The sequence below is a fragment of the Notolepis coatsorum genome (assembly GCF_963971535.1).
Source record: "Notolepis coatsorum genome assembly, chromosome: 18".
In the NCBI taxonomy this organism is placed as follows: Eukaryota; Metazoa; Chordata; class Actinopteri; order Aulopiformes; family Paralepididae; genus Notolepis; species Notolepis coatsorum.
In genome coordinates this window covers 19,357,566-19,375,086 of record NC_140182.1, presented here as the reverse complement: position 1 = coordinate 19,375,086, position 17,521 = coordinate 19,357,566, and the positions used below count along the sequence as shown (strand labels likewise).

General features: G+C 42.0%; 1 protein-coding gene and 1 long non-coding RNA gene across 2 annotated transcripts in view; both read right to left on the bottom strand.

Annotated features, from left to right (window-relative positions):
* atp8b4 (ATPase phospholipid transporting 8B4) overlaps window positions 1-6,117 on the bottom strand; it is a gene marked incomplete at both ends in the record, with an annotated part of 30,846 nt that extends 24,729 nt beyond the window's left edge. The window contains 9 exons of the mRNA XM_084335096.1: window positions 1,363-1,521; window positions 2,073-2,152; window positions 2,534-2,604; window positions 3,468-3,540; window positions 3,716-3,777; window positions 4,220-4,318; window positions 4,459-4,572; window positions 4,654-4,712; window positions 6,099-6,117. Coding sequence (XP_084191222.1) covers window positions 1,363-1,521; window positions 2,073-2,152; window positions 2,534-2,604; window positions 3,468-3,540; window positions 3,716-3,777; window positions 4,220-4,318; window positions 4,459-4,572; window positions 4,654-4,712; window positions 6,099-6,117 — 736 coding nt within the window. The remainder of the gene's footprint in view (window positions 1-1,362; window positions 1,522-2,072; window positions 2,153-2,533; window positions 2,605-3,467; window positions 3,541-3,715; window positions 3,778-4,219; window positions 4,319-4,458; window positions 4,573-4,653; window positions 4,713-6,098) is intronic.
* A 5,368-nt stretch (window positions 6,118-11,485) lies between these two features.
* Window positions 11,486-17,091, bottom strand: LOC311244721. The gene is made up of 4 exons (XR_014620716.1): window positions 16,819-17,091; window positions 16,470-16,567; window positions 14,954-15,036; window positions 11,486-14,035 (listed from the first exon to the last, which is right to left on the bottom strand). It is a non-coding gene; the product is annotated as an uncharacterized lncRNA (long non-coding RNA).
* Window positions 17,092-17,521: the final 430 nt, after the last annotated feature.

Below are 17,521 nucleotides of genomic sequence, written 5' to 3'. Positions count from 1 at the left end.
CTTTTGTTTTCAACAGAGACAAACTGGCATCTTCCCATGGCAGTTTCTTTGTTGGACCAGATGGCCTAGGGCCCTGGGTTGTAAAATCACCCATGTTATTGACTTTCCCAGGAAGGATCAAACGAGACACTATCTCTTACTCAATAAGCGTCTGCTTGTTTCAACCCCCCTCCACAGAGATTTGAGGAAGCCTGAACCAACAGCCGCATTACTAAGTCAGAGGTGTCTCGTTTCTTGTACTTTAGGAGGGGGGGGAGAACAGTGTATGTATCTTACCTCTGTGTTTTCGCCATTCTGTGCTTCATGATATACAGTACAATAAACACCAGTTTGGCTGGAATTCTACTACACATTAATTCTTAATCGCATGGCTAATAGGTGGCTGGGTTTGGAACCATGGGAGTACTGCTGTTGTCTTGTGCTGCGTATTTGTATTTCCGATTGTTGTCTTTCCGATTGTTGCGTTTTTCTGAGGCTCGCGCCAGCCGCGGCTCCGCCCCTTCCTCGATGAGTTACATTGATGAGCGCGCTCCTTTCCCAAAAGTTTAACTCGTTTCAACTTTATGAGCTGGGAGCGCTCCGACCAAAAACGCTGCCGCCCAGAGCTCATAAAACGCGAGGCGCGTCGCTGGGAAGAGGAGCGCGCCTGTCGCTTCTCCAGCATAGAAATTAATGACAGAAAGGAGCTGACAACTCATAAAACGTCCCTGGTGGACACATAGCCTAACAGGGGACGAATTGAAATAAACACAACGCAGTAAGATCACACCGGCTACACGTGGTGCCGATAGACCCGGATGCCCTGAGTTTAGGGGGGTGAGTGTAACGGAGGTACCGCAGTCTATCCACAGTCACAAGGGACAGTAAGTGAAGTGGCTGTGGACGTTAAGCGGTACTGCAAGTAAACTCACTCCCCAGAGGCATCCAGACCCAATAGCAAGAAGTGAATTCACCTCTTGGTACAGTGGTCTGCGATGTCGTCCGAGGTGCGGGAGACCGGGGTTCAACTCCCACTCAGGGTGATCCCTTAATCCCTTAAATGAATGACAGAAAGGAGCTGACAACTCATAAAACGTCCCTGGTGGACACATAGCCTAACAGGGGTCGAATCGAAATAAACACAACGCAGTAAGATCACACCGGCTACACCAGCAAAGATGAGCATTCCAAAGCACTAAACCTGTAAAATGACAGGACATACCAGCAAAGATGACCATGCCAAATCACTAAACCTGTAAAATGACAGGATATACCAGCAAATGTGACCATTCCAAAGCACTAAACATGTAAAATGACAGGATATACCAGCAAATGTGACCATTCCAAAGCACTAAACCTGTAAAATGACAGGACATACTGTACCAGCAAAGATGACCATTCCAAAGCACCACTGGGTGTTCCTGATTAGACACCCTCGCAGTAGCATCTTCTCATTATCCAGAGGATACTTATTGTCCCGCCAGTATAGTGCTCCAGTGAATTTATCCAGCTTGTTATTGGGTGGCTCACAAATGACTTCCCCTAAGACACACAATGGACACAGATTCCCAACAAAAGATGAATTGTTGGCTTCTCTCTGATTAGACCAATGTACTGGAAGAACCAACAACAACAAGGACATACTACTGTAGCAGGAATGGCTCTCCTTCCATTTGTGTAAAATATCTGCTGTTTTATTACATATTAACTATTATCAAAGTGCAGGAAGAGAGTTTTTCTTTCATCATCTGAGACATTGCAATGTGAATGGATGAGAATTCAGACATACAGAAACACAGACCATCGAGATACACACATAAACTGTATTATTTCTACAATGGGAAGGTTCCTATGAGGAGCACTTCCCCAAGATCATTCAACCATTTGACATAATCATTAAACAAAGTCATTAAACATTCTAGCAACAGGTCATTATAAACCATGCTTGTCACAATAAGGTTTTGCATACGTCTCCTTTTTTTGCAAACATCTGAAATATCAAGCTCAAATGACAACCTGCATTACAGCTGAGGAAAGGAGCATACAAGCAATATGTATACAAAGGTCCCATACAATAATACATCAGGCCTTACCATCAAAATCAGCAAGCTTTACAATGTCTCCCAAATCTGAAGTCACTGTCAAGGCCTGCCGAACTTTCAGATTTGTCTCTCTAAGCAAGATAAACAAACAAACAAAAAGACAGAAGACAAGATCCAATGTTATAAGTGAGTCACTTGTTTTGTCACACATCAACTTCAAATTATGGACAAAAAACATCATTAACCACAACCATATGCATTGGGTATCAGTATTGACTGTTTTGAATTGTTTACCAAAAGGTATTGCAAGGTATCGAAAAGCTATGCAATCAAATGTTGAATTCTTACTTCATTTGCAGGAGTAGGCCTATATGCCTGAATTCATATTGGACAGAACGAGCAAATAGACTCTCCAATTCCTCCATGCAAACTTATAAGACATTCTTTAATTGTCAAGGGCAGCCCTATACTACACACATTGAAAAACCAACACAAGGTTGACGGTGTCTTACCCGTCTAGCTCAGCAGTATCAATATAGCATAGTCCATAGGGCTCACTACTGGAGAGAAGGAGGATATCTGCCTGTGGGCCACAGGGAAGGCTTAGTGGTGAGTAAAGGCAATGAACCAATCTCTGCTTGTACAAGGGAACTGACGTGTATCTGAATTTCTCCTCAGCATTCCTCATTTGTTAACTTAAATTGGAAGTCTCAGTTAAATAATTAAAATGTTCTGCTTAGGGCCACTTCAAAATGCAAACTCTTCTGAAGTCTGAATAGTAATATTGTACTTTGTACATGTTGCGGAACCACCGGTGGTCCTGTCAGAAAAAAAGGGATAAGGGAAATGTGCTTACCATCCTCTCCAGAGTCAGACAAGAAGATAGATACCAAGTTCCTTTCTGTACGTCAAGTAGAAAGCTATACGGCTGCAAGCTAGCCTAGCTTAGCACAAATGAATGGAAGCGGATACGGACCACTAGCCTAGCTTAAAAGTCCGGGAGAGGTGCTTCTGGCCAACAGTTAGGCTAGTGGTCCATATCTGCTTCCATTCATTTGTGCTACGCTAGGCTAGCTTGCAGCCGGATAGCTTTCTACTGAACGCACAGAGCAAATTGGTATCTATCTTCTTGTCTGACTCAGGAAAAGACAGTAAGCACATTTCCCACAATGTTGGCGTGTTCCTTTAAGTGAGGTTTGTATTCGCTTATCAAGGTGGTCATAAACTAGAACATTTACCACAGCCCCCTAAACCATCCCGGAAACTGTCACATTTTCACACTGATTTTCTACAGTAGAGCTACAGTATTGTGTAACTGTCTGTGTGAAACAAAGATTCTCTTGTAGACAAATTCAGCAGCATTCCCTTTAGGTTTCTCAACAGCATCAAGCCTTAGAGGTTTACTGAGATCCTAGTGAAAATGACAGAGCGCCACAATTGACTCACAGCAACAGACTGATTGTTCTCCAGTTTAATGATATCCCCGACTCGAACGTTCATCCATTTCTCTTTCTGCAAACTGGCACGAAAGAAAACACAAGTGGGTGACATGGGATCTAAAGTAACTGTGCTTTGACACATTGCAGTGGAAGCCAACAACGACACGTGGATAAAGGTTTTCACCAAATAATATTCTGTGAACCATGTTGGCCAGAAGGTAACTTGAGAATGATGGCAACAAAAGTAACACTTACCTTCCCCTGACGAGAAGCTGACACTGTCGACTGTTGACTTGTTGGTCACTCTTGTGACGGAACTGAAAACAATTATTGACCATATTCACATGCCGGTAATTGTGCTCTTATGTCATGCTCAGGTTGGGATTCCTTTCCACCGGTTGAAAGGAATCCCAACCTGAGCATGACATAAGAGCAAAATGGCCGGCATGTGAATATGGGCAATGAGGAGAAGGATAATTGTTTTGCTAAGATATATATGGATATGGTGGTGCTTGCTCAATTATTTTGATTTGATCCTTTTGTCTGTCTGTGTTTTGTCCTGTATGTTGTAACCTGGTTTATTATTTTTATTGCTGCCATTTTGGTCATGCCTTGCTTTTAAAAGAGATCCTTGATCTCAAGCATTTTACCTGGTTAAATAAAGGTAAAAGAAAAAAGATACACAAGTATTTCAACATACAGAATCCAAAAGAGTCGTTGACTTGTTACCATTTAGTATGCCCAGTATTGCCCACTCACATAATCATCTGTGGCATCTTTGACAGCAGTGATTACTAGCAACATCACCAAAGGCACAACGGTAGTGAACCAGGACAGTGAGGAAATGGCTGGAATTAACTGCATAAAAGAAAGAAAATGTGTCAGTTTACTATGGTGAACCTAATCCACCAAATCTACTGAATTTCATTTGATCTCTCTAAGTCCATTAAAACAACGTATGAAATTACAAAATTGTACGTTATCACAATTATTTATACCTGTAGTATCAATAGCACTAAGAAGTAAGCGTTTGCCACCCTCTGGAACTGCTCAAACAGATTGATGGGCAGGAAGGTAAAGATGTTGTATTTTGAGGTTATGATGCGGTTATCCTGGGGAGAAACAGAATTAACACCACAGAGGAACCTGTAGCCTATATCCTGATAGCCAATGTACACTTGAGGTCTTCTTACAGTGTATGAAAACGTGTTATTGTAGTCCTGGTCGTTGGCTTTCACATGGCGGTCCTCCTCTACAAATAACGAGAAAAGCTGAACATTTGATTTTTCAGACAGGCTTCATTGACTGATTCTTCCTGTTGTGGAAGAAAAAAAAACTTTCAAAAGAGGCCAGACTCATGCTCATGTGCTATAAATGGTTCAAGAATAGCTTTCAATTGACTTTGGGTATGCACTCGACAGGCGTTTTATGCAGAATTTGCAGGACTGTTAAGAGGTTTTTAACCAGGACTTTGGAATTCACCGTAAACAAATGCAAATTGCAAATGTACAGAATATCAAGGCCAATTCAACAATTCAAAACAGCAAATGTACACAAAACGCAAACAAACACAATTCAAAATACAATCAAGTACTGTATGTTGAATGCTTTCAACGTGGGACAATTGACCAAAGGAACATATTGGTACATGTAGGCCTGGCGTATGGTCAGTCAATATGTTTTGAAAGAGGGTTTATCCTGCATGAATTATGCATATAGTGAGAGAGACACAGCACACACGCTGCGCTGCAACAGGAGCTTCTCACTCAACACCATGGCTTCCTCATGCTATCCAATGTTGTGAAAATGTATTATTGAATACGCCTTTTGTTGTTCCAAGGCGTTGTTCAGTTTACCAGTCCAGTGAGTAAATGTGGCTTTTGACTGCAGCTATTTCAGCAAAACCATATAGAATTGACCCCAATTACTAGTAAGAGTCTGGTGTAGACGATACAATCAGTTGTTCTGTGCCACTACTGACTAACAGCTTTAGCAGACACCTGAGTACATGAACAGCTCCTTTAATCTGTAAAACAAATGTTTTAGGAAAGTCTCAACGCAACTATGTTCAACCGGTCTTTGCAATACAACTATATCAATAACTATTACGATGGAGTTTTCCACGATAACAGCACTAAAATGTCTTAGCATACAGTATTTTGAACATGTAGTGAAATTGTGTTAGTTTTCCCGTGACTAAAAACCAGAGATGACGCAGGAGCTTCGTAGTGTTGGTTATTCTCCTCACCTTCATCAGAAAACGAACATTCTTTCTGTTTCTTTCAACAATGAACCACCATGTTGTCTTCATGTCAGAGGCACAAATAATAATAATAATAATAACAATTCATTACATTTATATAGCGCTTTTCTAGACACTCAAAGCGGCTCCCCACAATGTAGGGTGGAAATTGCCTCCTTCACCAAATGAACATTTAAAGAAATATCAGACATACATCGGCTATTATCAATATAAAATTATATAATATCATAAGAGACGTGGCCATATCGCCCAGTCCTATCGTGCATCAATACAATACCAATGCAGCAGGTATCGGCACCATTATCCAGACACAGACACTTATCTTTACAAGGGTGACGGTATCAACCAGCACATAGCGACAGTAAGTCTGTATACCTGCAGGTTCCACCTTCATTCTCTCTATCCGTCCTCACGAGGAAGGTTCAACTCCCACACTCTTGCCCAGTCCAGTCAGAAAAGCGTGAACGCACAAATAAATTCTGTTTCTAGAAGCCATTTAGTGAAGCAATGGTGATGCTGGGCTGGACAAGGTCACTTGAGACGGATACTAATTACATGAGTGTCTATAAGCAACCAACACTTGCTGCTGCACACACACACGCACGCACACACACACACACGCACGCACGCACGCACACACACACGAACGCACACACACAGGCTCATTCTCTCTAAACCAGTATTGCACCATAAAAGAGTTCTATTTGGCTGATAATGAAAGGTGCTGAAATAAAGTCTGTCATGCCTCTGTGTTCGGCTGTGTTCTGTTGTTTTCTGCATCTGGGTCTCTGGTCTGGCACCATAACAGAATGTGATATGTCACTACTCAACATTGACTGTCTTTAACTATGAGTGAACACAACACTAACTATATTATCTAGGCTACTTTATTAATATAAAATCAATAATTGTCTCCCACAGTATATAGTCACAATCGTTTTTTTTTCTTTTTCTAATGCCCCCCATTGTGCAGACTTTTTATATAATTGCGTCATTTGATGGCAGGGCCGCCGAATATGGGGGGGAAAGGGGAAAGCTTTCTTGGGCACAGTTGCTAGAGGGGGCCCATGGAGGCCAGCAATAAACATATGTTTAATATATTCTCGAAGTCAACTTCCTGTCTGTTGTTGCTACGCAACTACAGCGTGGGGGGAAATTCACCCCGGGTACATTGCACGCTTCATTTAGTGCAGAAAACGGACCAGAAAGCGGCAAATTAAACACAATCAAGGGTAATTTTCTTCAGTGCATCAAAATGCCAAAGAGCTGCTGTGTTACATTTTGTACCAATAACAAAATCAAAAATCCAAATCGCAAGTTTTATATAATACCAGTTGAGACATCACAGAGGAAAAAGTGTCTGGCAGCTATCAAGAGCGCACACGTAGACTCAGACGGGAGAGTCGACCAAAGCAGACCCTGGTTCCCCAAGTCAAATCATACATATGTCTGCTCTACCTATTTCATAACAGGTGAGAATAAGGAATATTTATATCGTAAATTAAGTTTTATTGGCTGTGAGGCTGTAAACAGCAGATAAATGTTATCTGCTAGCTACTTCACCATATAGTCCATTCTCAGTGTATGTGCACTGGAGGCTTCAAGTAGCCTACATGTCTTTTAAATTTGTATATGTTACTAGTATACTATTTATCAATCACATTCAGTGTTGTTGTCCTTGCTCTAAGGACTTGTTATTGAATTGTCTTATAAGTCGATCAGGGCGAGCTTTGTCTCATATCTTGCCTTCGAGCCACCAGAAAGGCTTTCAAAATAGTCAAATGCCATGTTGGCCTCAATATTTTCAAAACAAATTATACAGTATGTAAAGGTTGTGAAATGAACAAGAATGAAATAAAAATATTTATAAAAACGGAGCTCACAGCATACCTTTGCTCGTACACACCTGTTTGTTGTCCCCTAAACTAAAATGGTGGTGGTCTCGTGACGTCAAAGTGTCTTTGAGAATGATATATATAATATTTGATGAGGTCAGGACCCATTCACTGAACTTTTTCAGGGCCCCCATCATTTCAATGTTCAGGCCTGTTCACTTGATATTTGCACACATTTCAGTGCATACAGTACAGTTCATCCCTTTTCATCAAAATCACAGCACACCATTTTAAATATGTTTTTCAATGAAAATGAGAATAATAATGAAAAGTTATCATTCCTCCTAATATTGCAAATCCTATCACAATTGCAATATTTGTTCTTCAAAATTGTTCAGCCCTATTGTGCACAACCTTTGTTAACAATAGGCTGCTCCTGGGTCTTATCACCACCACCACCACCACCACACACAAACCGTGACAGTACAGGTGTAAAATGTCTTGTCAAGGGCACTTCAAGTTTTCAAGGGCTGAATCTTATCAGTTCATGCACACTTGTTGCCTCCCAATTTGGAGATATGAACCTTGCAGTGACGGGTTGGAGGTGTGTTTTCTATTGTATTCTATTGCAGTATTGGTACATTATATTCATCTATAAAAGTGTATCATGTTCCCAGCAACAGCTTATCAGGCCACTCATCCAAACTCAAACAGTCTTTAGATAAGATGACGACTGGTATACAAGGAAGCAAAGAGTTTGGGAACTCATCCAGCAGTGCTATTTTATCGTCAACTCCACACAACTCAGGCTAGTAAAGGACAATTTTGAACTAGCCTTGTCAATTAATCCTGCCCAGTGACCAAATGTGGCAATATCTGCATTGTCCTTGTCAAATATATTCAACAATAATCAAATTAAAAATTAAAAAAAAATCAATAGGCACAGGCTAGCATGTCAGTAAAACGGTACCTCCTTTATATTAATAATTGTCTTGATAAATCGATGAATAAATTCACAATACATACACATTATTGATTGATAGGCAGGATTGCTTCCTCCTTCCCAATACAGAGGTCCTGCCATCAGTACTTGATAGCTGCTCTTGGTCTATAGCTCCATTATGAGAAGGTAATCTGCTGTGATGTTTTGAAAAACAGTTGCTTTCATATAACCTACATTGTCATACTCAGCGGGCTGAGGAGGGGATCCAGGGGCAAGGAGAGCCTGGGGCATGACTAGGCTGGGGGAAGGCTAGAGGGGAGGCCTGGGGCATGACTAGGCTGGGGGAAGGCTAGAGGGGAGCCTGGGGCATGACTAGGCTGGGAGAAGGCTAGAGGGAAGGCCTGGGGCATGACTAGGCTGGGAGAAGGCTAGAGGGGAGCTGGGCATGGCATACAGGAGAGGCAGGCAGAAGATGTGGAACACAGGAGAAAAACATAGAATTAAGCAAATAGCTAAATCTGTTGCTGGAACAGCTACAAGAAATACTAGGAGCAAAAAACTGAATGCTGGTCAGAATAGCAGCAAGGAAATTACCAAAGATAATGCTGACAAAACAGCAACTTGGAAAATGGCTAGAATCGTGACCTACACTAGAGAAGTTGTTGTCTTGTTTTACAATATAATAACAACCTAATGCAAAGCACTAAACTCACAATATTGACAACTGGCTTATACATATAATAAATTATGTCATTCACAACTTTCTTTTAGTACGAGATGCTTCATGTCACGGCGCCAATGGGGCCCAGTTTGGTGATTAAAGGCAGCTCATTGGCTGATAAGGCTGGCTGGTTGAACGTCAACAAAGGGACACTAGAAATGGTGTTTGGAGATGGTACCAACCTGCCCACAGCAAGAACAGCTGCTGCTGTGGGCAACTTACTTCGGCTCTGTGGGCAACATACTTCGGCTCTCAACACAAATGTTTTAGAGACACAAACAAAGATACTGTGAAATATTGCCAATAATGCCATTTATTTTTTGGGGGTCGGAATTTAAATTAGTTGATGTTATCAACAATTTTTTTTTTCACTTTTTCTCCTCCTATTTTTCTTGTGTTTTCCTCTCATCCCAATTTAGTCGTTATGCCAATTCCCCCCTCCCCTTCCTGGCCGTTGCGCACATTTGCCCCCCACTGGTCGGTCTAGGGAGCCCTGAAGTCTATCACATGCTTCCTCCGATACATAGGAGACAGCCAGCAGCCTCTTTTCACCTGGGTGAGTGTAACGCGTGGGAGGGCACACTACCTCACCCAGATCCCTTCCTCGCTGTGCAGGCGCCCTGACCGACCTGTAGGAGTCGCTGTTTACAACGACCAGGATACCCACCCACCGGCTTCCCACCCGCTGACACTGCCAATTGTGTCAGTATGACGACTGGCCAAACCGGAGGCACCGCTGACAGCTGGATTCGATACCAGTGTCTCTGCGGTGGTAGACAGACGCTTAGTCCGGTGCGCTACCCGGCCGCCTTTGTTATCAACCTTTTCATAGTAGAGGTGTTGAAGTGTTTCTTCACTAGATCAGGGTGGTGAGGCCGGGTTGAGACTCTCCCTACTGGGAACATAAACCATCTCGATTTATTATAATTAGAAAAGGATTATGCTGTTCCAAAGGTCATGCCCATTTGTTGTTTTATGGATGTAAAATATGCCAAGCTACACTAGTCATAAATATTGATGTAATTGTAATTTATCACATTATCAATCATTGCTAATAATCATCTCTGTAATAACTTAATAAATATATATATATATATACATACAGGGGCAACAGTGGCTCGGGAGGTAGAGCAGTCGTCTGGTAATCCGGAGGTTCCCAGTTCGATTCCTGCAGTGCAAAGTGTCCTTGAGCAAGACACTTAACCCCTAACTGCTCCCGATGAGCAGGTAGGCACCTTGCATGGTTGCCTCTGCCGTCGGTGTGTGAATGTCTGAGTGAATGGGTAAAAACAATGTAAGGAACAAAAAAAATTTTAAAGCATTTTGGACAAAAGCGCTATATAAATCCACCATTTACCATATATAATAAAATTGTATATAATTATTATTATCTTTCATTATTATACAACAATGAGATTACACACCTGTATCTTCCATTTCTAAAAATGTAGCAGTGAACAGCAGAGATTGAATTGATTGAAAACTTTATTAACAGATTGCAGAATGGGTACAGTAGAGTTCAATACATACAATTGTTAAGGGGATGCAGACCAGAGAAAGACTTTCGTCTTGTTTACATCAGGGTCCCCCATTTTCATTTCTTAATGAATTGTAATCAATGTTGCTGATGACACCATCATGGAGCAGTGTTGTTCGTGTATTGCAGGGTAAGTAATTTCTAACACATTATTACCTTAGACCTCCATGATTACTACTATTGGTGATATTTTAGTTTAGGCTAGTGTTCCAACGCAGTATACGAGCTCCCTCACTCACCCGGTATACTGAATGGGTGGGGCAGGGCTAAAGTCAGGCAGACATTGGATTTGCATGTCAAAGCCACTGTGTAGGCCAGTAGCTAGACCCGACAGCTGTGTCATTTATGTAACGTTAGTGATATTCAAGTAGCAGCTAGTACGAGCAGTGTTCTCAAACAGTCAGTAGCCTATTTATTTTCTCCCCTTCTCATTGCTGTTGAAACCATAGGGCACCTGGTTACTGTTCACACATCATTGGGCTCATGTACAGTTTAGATATTTCTCGTGCTCAAAATGATGACACTGCCTCCTGTACAAGTTGGCCAGAGCAGTGGCATAAACCCAGAGGGAAAAAGGTAGCAGGCCAGCCTATAACCTCTGCAGTCATGGCAAAAGCCAAACTGAACCGCAAACGGAGACCAGTGATCCCCACCTACACTCCTAACAGGTAGTTTCAAAGCACAATAAAAACACAGATACATTTGGTAATAAAGGCAAAATGGTGCTCCTTCACAGTTTATTGAAAAAAAATATTTGCACCGTCATGCAGTTTGATGTGAAAGAATAATAGCCTAGGCACAATATCTGATACATTTCTAACAGTTAACAGTAACATGTATCTTTCTGCCTTTAGGAAAGAGTTCAAGTTCAAGTTTCAAGTTTCTTTAATAGTTGTCATACAGAAGTACAGAATACTTTTATACAAAATGCTTCTTACTGTTACGCTCCAGAGACTGTGCTAGACAAGATAAGTATGAAATAAAATAGTATAGCATGTAAAATAGAAGTAAAAATAGAGGTCAGTGTTCAGTATAGACATATGTACAATGTTCGATGCAGAATAGAAGTAACTGAGTTACCATACAATATACTATGCAATGTACTAATATACAATACTATATAGTGCAGAGCAGAAATGGGATGAGGTAGTCAGGAATCAGTGAGGAAATATATAAGACACAGAGGAATGAGAGGCACACCTATAAGCTACATCATTAACCAGACCCCTATACAGGTAGCAGTAGGTGGAAAGGACTACCCCATTGTTTGTGGCTTGAGCTATCAGGTAATGGTATTCTTGAGGATTGAAGGATTTGGGGTGCTTTTTCAATGTATGTGATGTATAGATTGGGGGGAGAGTACCACAGCTAAAATGGTAGATCGAAATGTGCATGGAAGACGGTGATAGAACGGTGACCAGTGGATTGAATACACTGCCAGCGAGGGTGTTTTGTTTTGCATTCCTTGGAAGAACACAGATAAGAGCGAGTGTACTGTAGGCCCAGAGCGAGGGAGAGGGGTGACCCTTTTAATGCAAAAGTGAATGAAACGTTTAATGGTGTGTAAAGGTTATTAACGCAGTTGTCATGACAACACGTCGCATGACAACCAGAAGGCGGGGCCGTCGTTGCGACGACGAACATCTATGAGTCGAACGGTGTTTCCGGGTGTAAGGCAGACTAGAATCTGACCAAGAGCGAGTAGGACTGAGATCACACGAAGACACTCTCTCCTCTCATTGAGAGGGGGGGGGGGGGGGGGGGGGGGGAAGGAAGAATGCCACATCAGCATTAGCTTCGGCTACCACGAGGATGGTCTCGGCTAACGAACAGGCCTGACCACTATTGGACTGAATAACAAAAGGACGATAGACGAACACACCGAAAGATCATTAGAATAGACTCTTCGAGGACGATACAATTTGATAACATCTGATAACATCTGATTATGAGGTTCTGTTTATAGCAATAAAACAACGCTTTTCCTCATAAGGTATCTCACGGTGTCGAAGTGTCGAATTCTTACGGAGGTGGAGAATTAGTATGGTTTATGGATTGCACTAACGGGGGAGATAAGGATCTTATCCGCCAGTATCGGAGACGTCAGGACCATTAAAATGACACAACGCAGAGGAATTGGATGGAGAGCCAACCAGACGAAGACGTGATACTGGCCAGTTTGATAAGGATCTTACAGGATGCAAGGCTGGAAGTTAGACAGCATACTCACAACATACCAGATCTGGTTGATGTTTGTCAACCTTATGTTAGGGATCCTCTCGGACACAATTTTAAATTTCTTTATCTTTGATATAGCACGTTCAACATTTATCCTGTGTGCAGCCACTTTTTTTGTCAGGCAGACATCTTTAGAGGGCATCTGCCTTTTTCCTCTGACGAAGGGTGGGATGTTTATTTCAAGTCCAATTTCTTGTAGGTCATTTTCAATTAAAAATCCTTTATCTACCATAACCCCATCCCCTTCCTGCAGATAGCCATGTTTAAGCAGATTTTTCATTAGCTCAATAAAGTTGCTCTGCCTAACTATTTCTTTGTCAGACATAGATCCAGTGAAAAGAGTTGAACAAAATATTACAGAACCTCGTGGATCACATGCTATGAGGGATTTCAATGTGTTTGCAGACTTGTAGGTTGAAGTTGGGGTTTGAATTTTTAACTCTGTACAGTCTAATATTGCCATCGTTGTAGGAAATTCCTCTCTGTACTTTCCTGGCATTTGTGCCATTATTATGTCTCTATGAGGCCATGCGGGTAGTTCCCCTAGAACTGTGAACATGTAGTCCACCCATGCGTTGAACAAAGTACCAACACTACATTCATCAATCATAAATCTAAATGCCAAATCTTTTAAATCATGATTTTGTCTCAGTTTCATAAGAACAAGCAAGAGCTGCACACGCAGGGGCATTCTGTTAATTTGCCAATCACTGCTGCTATATGTCAATGGGACTGAAGTTTGCTTTGCTGTTTCACTGCTAGGTATACTAAACACAGTACATAGATTATTGAATTGATCATAAGTGAATCCAGTGGCATATTTGAAATAGGCTGGTACACGGCTGTGCTGCAAGACCTCTGGTGTTAATCTATTTGGTACTTGATTATGGCTCAGAACAGTATTTATACTTGTCAGTGATTCGATTTGTGCTCGTTGATTTCTCAATCTTTCATCTCGCTCCTCTTGTCCACCTTCCATTGGGGGAGCCTGCTCCACAGGCCGGCGCTCCTCATCTGGAGGCTCCTCCACACCCTGACCTTCTTAGAGAAGAGAGGAGTAAGAGGGGAGGAGAGAGGGGCGATGGATAAGGGGAGAGGGATAGGTGAGAGAGGGATGAGGGGGAGAGATAAATGATGGGAGAAAGAAATGAGGAGACAAATTACTCCTTGATGTTTCTAATTTTCTCTCTCGCTGCAGCTCCCACAGACCAACCCAGCAACATCACTGCCTGTATCCTCTTCCTGTACCAAGACCATCCCCATGCCCCTCTCTCCATACATAGCCATACCAACACCACAGCACATCCAGAGCTTTGATCTGGAGGAAGCAAGACAACTACAACTGCAAACCACGGGACAGGCTGCATGTCCACTGTGGCACAAGGAGCGAGAGGGCAGGCTGACTGTATCAGAATTTGGCAAGATACTAAAGAGAAAGAAAATTTCAGATGCCTTCATACAGTCCACATATTACCCCAAGCCCTTCACTGCTACTGCAACAACCTATGGCTCCGCCAATGAGTCAAAGGCCAAGCAGCTGTACCAGGAGACATTTCCAGATAGCCATGTTCATAGCTCTGGCCTCCTCCTGCAACAAGATCTCCCCTTCCTTGGGGCAACACCAGATGCAATAATATGTGACAATGGTCAAACAGGCTTGCTTGAGGTGAAATGTCCCTTTGCAGCAAGGGACATGATGGTAGCAGAGGCAGCCACAAAATATTTCGATGTGCGTAAAGACGGAGAAGACATGCACATCTCAGAGAGGCACAACTGTTATTACCAAATTCAAGGGCAACTACTACTTAGCGGACTCAACTTCTGTGACTTTGTACTTTTTACAAGAAGAGATATATATATTGAGAGTTCACAGAGATATTCAGTTCATCAATGACATGATTGTAAATCTGCACACATTCCATGATGCTCACTTTAGTCCAAAAACATAAATCAGACCTCTTTCATTGTCACTCATGTCCTGTCTTGGGTTGACCCGTGTCGTCTCTGTGAGGGCAGTAACATCTCCAGCACACTTCATTCTGTGAAAAAATAAAAATAAAAAGCTGAGTATTAGCTTAGACAGATAATAATAATAGTTAATTTATTGAGCATCTTTCATACATAAAATGCAGCTCAAAGTGGATTTTATTGACAACAAACATAAAAACTTTGACAGATCAACATTTGTATAAACATTGTCAGGGATAAAAACGAAAAGTCCAGGACTTATTTACATCGTTGCCCCTGTTGTTACTGGTTTCAAGTGGCACTATGGCATCTGAAGTGCATCGAGCATAATCTAAAGTGCATGTAGTCAGGGGCGTAGCTGGGGGGGGGGGGGTATTTTAGGATGATTCCAAGGGCCCAGCACTGGGGGGGCCCAATTTTTTTTTTTACTACACATCACTCAGGTGTACTATTGATGCTCTCATTGATACTATGTTTGTTTCTGAAGTGTGTGTGTGTGTGTGTGAGATATATATAGAGAGAGGGGGGGCTTTGGTAGACTATTGCATTGGTCCATTCATTGAAGATGAACGCAATGCGACATCCTTTACTAGGCTCACCCACCAACAGTGCAGGTGCTGAACTGCTGATCCGAATGTATAGGTAAAAACCATATTATGCGTTTATCAATAAATAAATGACAAAAAAATTTATCGCGCGCTTATACGCACTCGAATTCACTGGGGGCCTACAGATACATTCTTTCATGGGGCCCAGAATCTACAGCTACGCCCCTGCATGTAGTAGTATTCATGTTTCAGTTTTTTTTTATTATAAAAAAAAAACATCATTGGTGCTGCTCATCAAACAATTATTTTCATCAACAAAGTGCATAGAGACAAAGTGCATAGAGACATTACTCATGTAATGTCTCTATGCACTTTGTTGATGAAAATAATTGTTTGATGAGCAGCACCAATGATAATATAACAAGTTCGTTATGTCACCCACCCCCTCCTAATGTACAGTCCCCTCCCCATCATATGTATATACTCTGTCAGGATCTAGGGGTAACAGTACTGTATATTTGAATACCGCCTATGTCACAAATGTATCAGTACTAAATACCTATATGTCCCTATGCCATAAATGTCATGTATGTTGTGTATGTCATAAATGTCTATGAATTGAAAATGGGGGACCCTGATGGAAACAAGACAAACGTCTTTCTCAGGTCTGCATCCCCTTAACAATTGTATGTATTGAGCCGTACTGTATTGTACCCATTCTGCAATCTGTTAAATAAAGTTTTCATTCATTCATTCATTCATTCATTCATCCTCCCTGCTTAGCCTTATTTTTGAACCCATTAATATGGATTCCGTCTTGTTGCCTAGATGAACCTGTTGTCTGTTAGCCAGTTCTTTATACTATCAATGGTGGTCACTACATTAAATCTATAACTATAACTGTCCTTGTTGGTCCTTATTTTCACTGTTATGCACCTGGCTGACAGTAACGTTACCTTTTTTTGGGTGAGGCTCTGCGTCTTTTCGGAGCAGTACACACGGAAGCCGGGATGGGATCTGGATATTCCAGAGTTGGCTTCCCATCTCTGAAGTGCTGTGGGGTGAAAAGACAGTTAGCAAAAGTTAGCTAAAAACACCAGCTAACTAGCGAGGACGAAAAGTCAGACAGCAAACGTTGATGTTGATAACACTGTAGCTAGCTAGCTAGCTGGCTAACAAGTTGGCAGCTAACGTTAGCTAGCTGGGCTGGATATACGTTAGCGCAACGTTAGCAAACTAATAGTTTGGTCTTCTACGTTTCTAATACATGCCGTCAAATATTATGTCTCTATGAATTGACCTTACCTTTGAGCAAACATAAGTGTCCTTGGTAATGGTCTTCACATTCAGTTGTGTATGTGGTCGACGACACAGCATAATCCACCGCCTGCATTTCCCGAGTTTTCTTATGGGCTTCGGAAAAGGAATGAAATATACTCCTCCATCCAGTCTTTCAGGGTACCTGGTGTCCGAATTACAGGTACCCCACGCACAGCGTTTCACCATCAGATATTAGCTAGCTAATAACATATAAACTGAACTCTTCACAGTGGTTTCGATCCCAGACGTTTGGTTTGATGCGGCCCACAAATGGCTTTTCCGAGTTTTTCCCAATAGGTGATATCTGCAGAGCCGCAAGTCCAACGTCTGGGCGGGGCTTCGTGGCTTGGACTAGGTTTGACTGTGCGTGGGCGGGGCTTCGTGGCTTGTACTCGGTTTGACAGTAGGCTTGTTCGAGATGGATTTCGGTTTGCCTCGACTAGTAGACGAGAGTAGCCGAGTGAAGCCGGGGGAGGAGTTAAAAGGGCGGACACTGCCTCTCGCCTAGTCTCGCATGGCAGATGAATGAATGAATGAATGAAAACTTTATTTAACAGATTGCAGAATGGGTACAATACAGTACGGCTCAATACATACAATTGTTAAGGGGATGCAGACCTGAGAAAGATGTTTGTCTTGTTTCCATCAGGGTCCCCCAGATACGCTTTCACGTCACCACACACACATT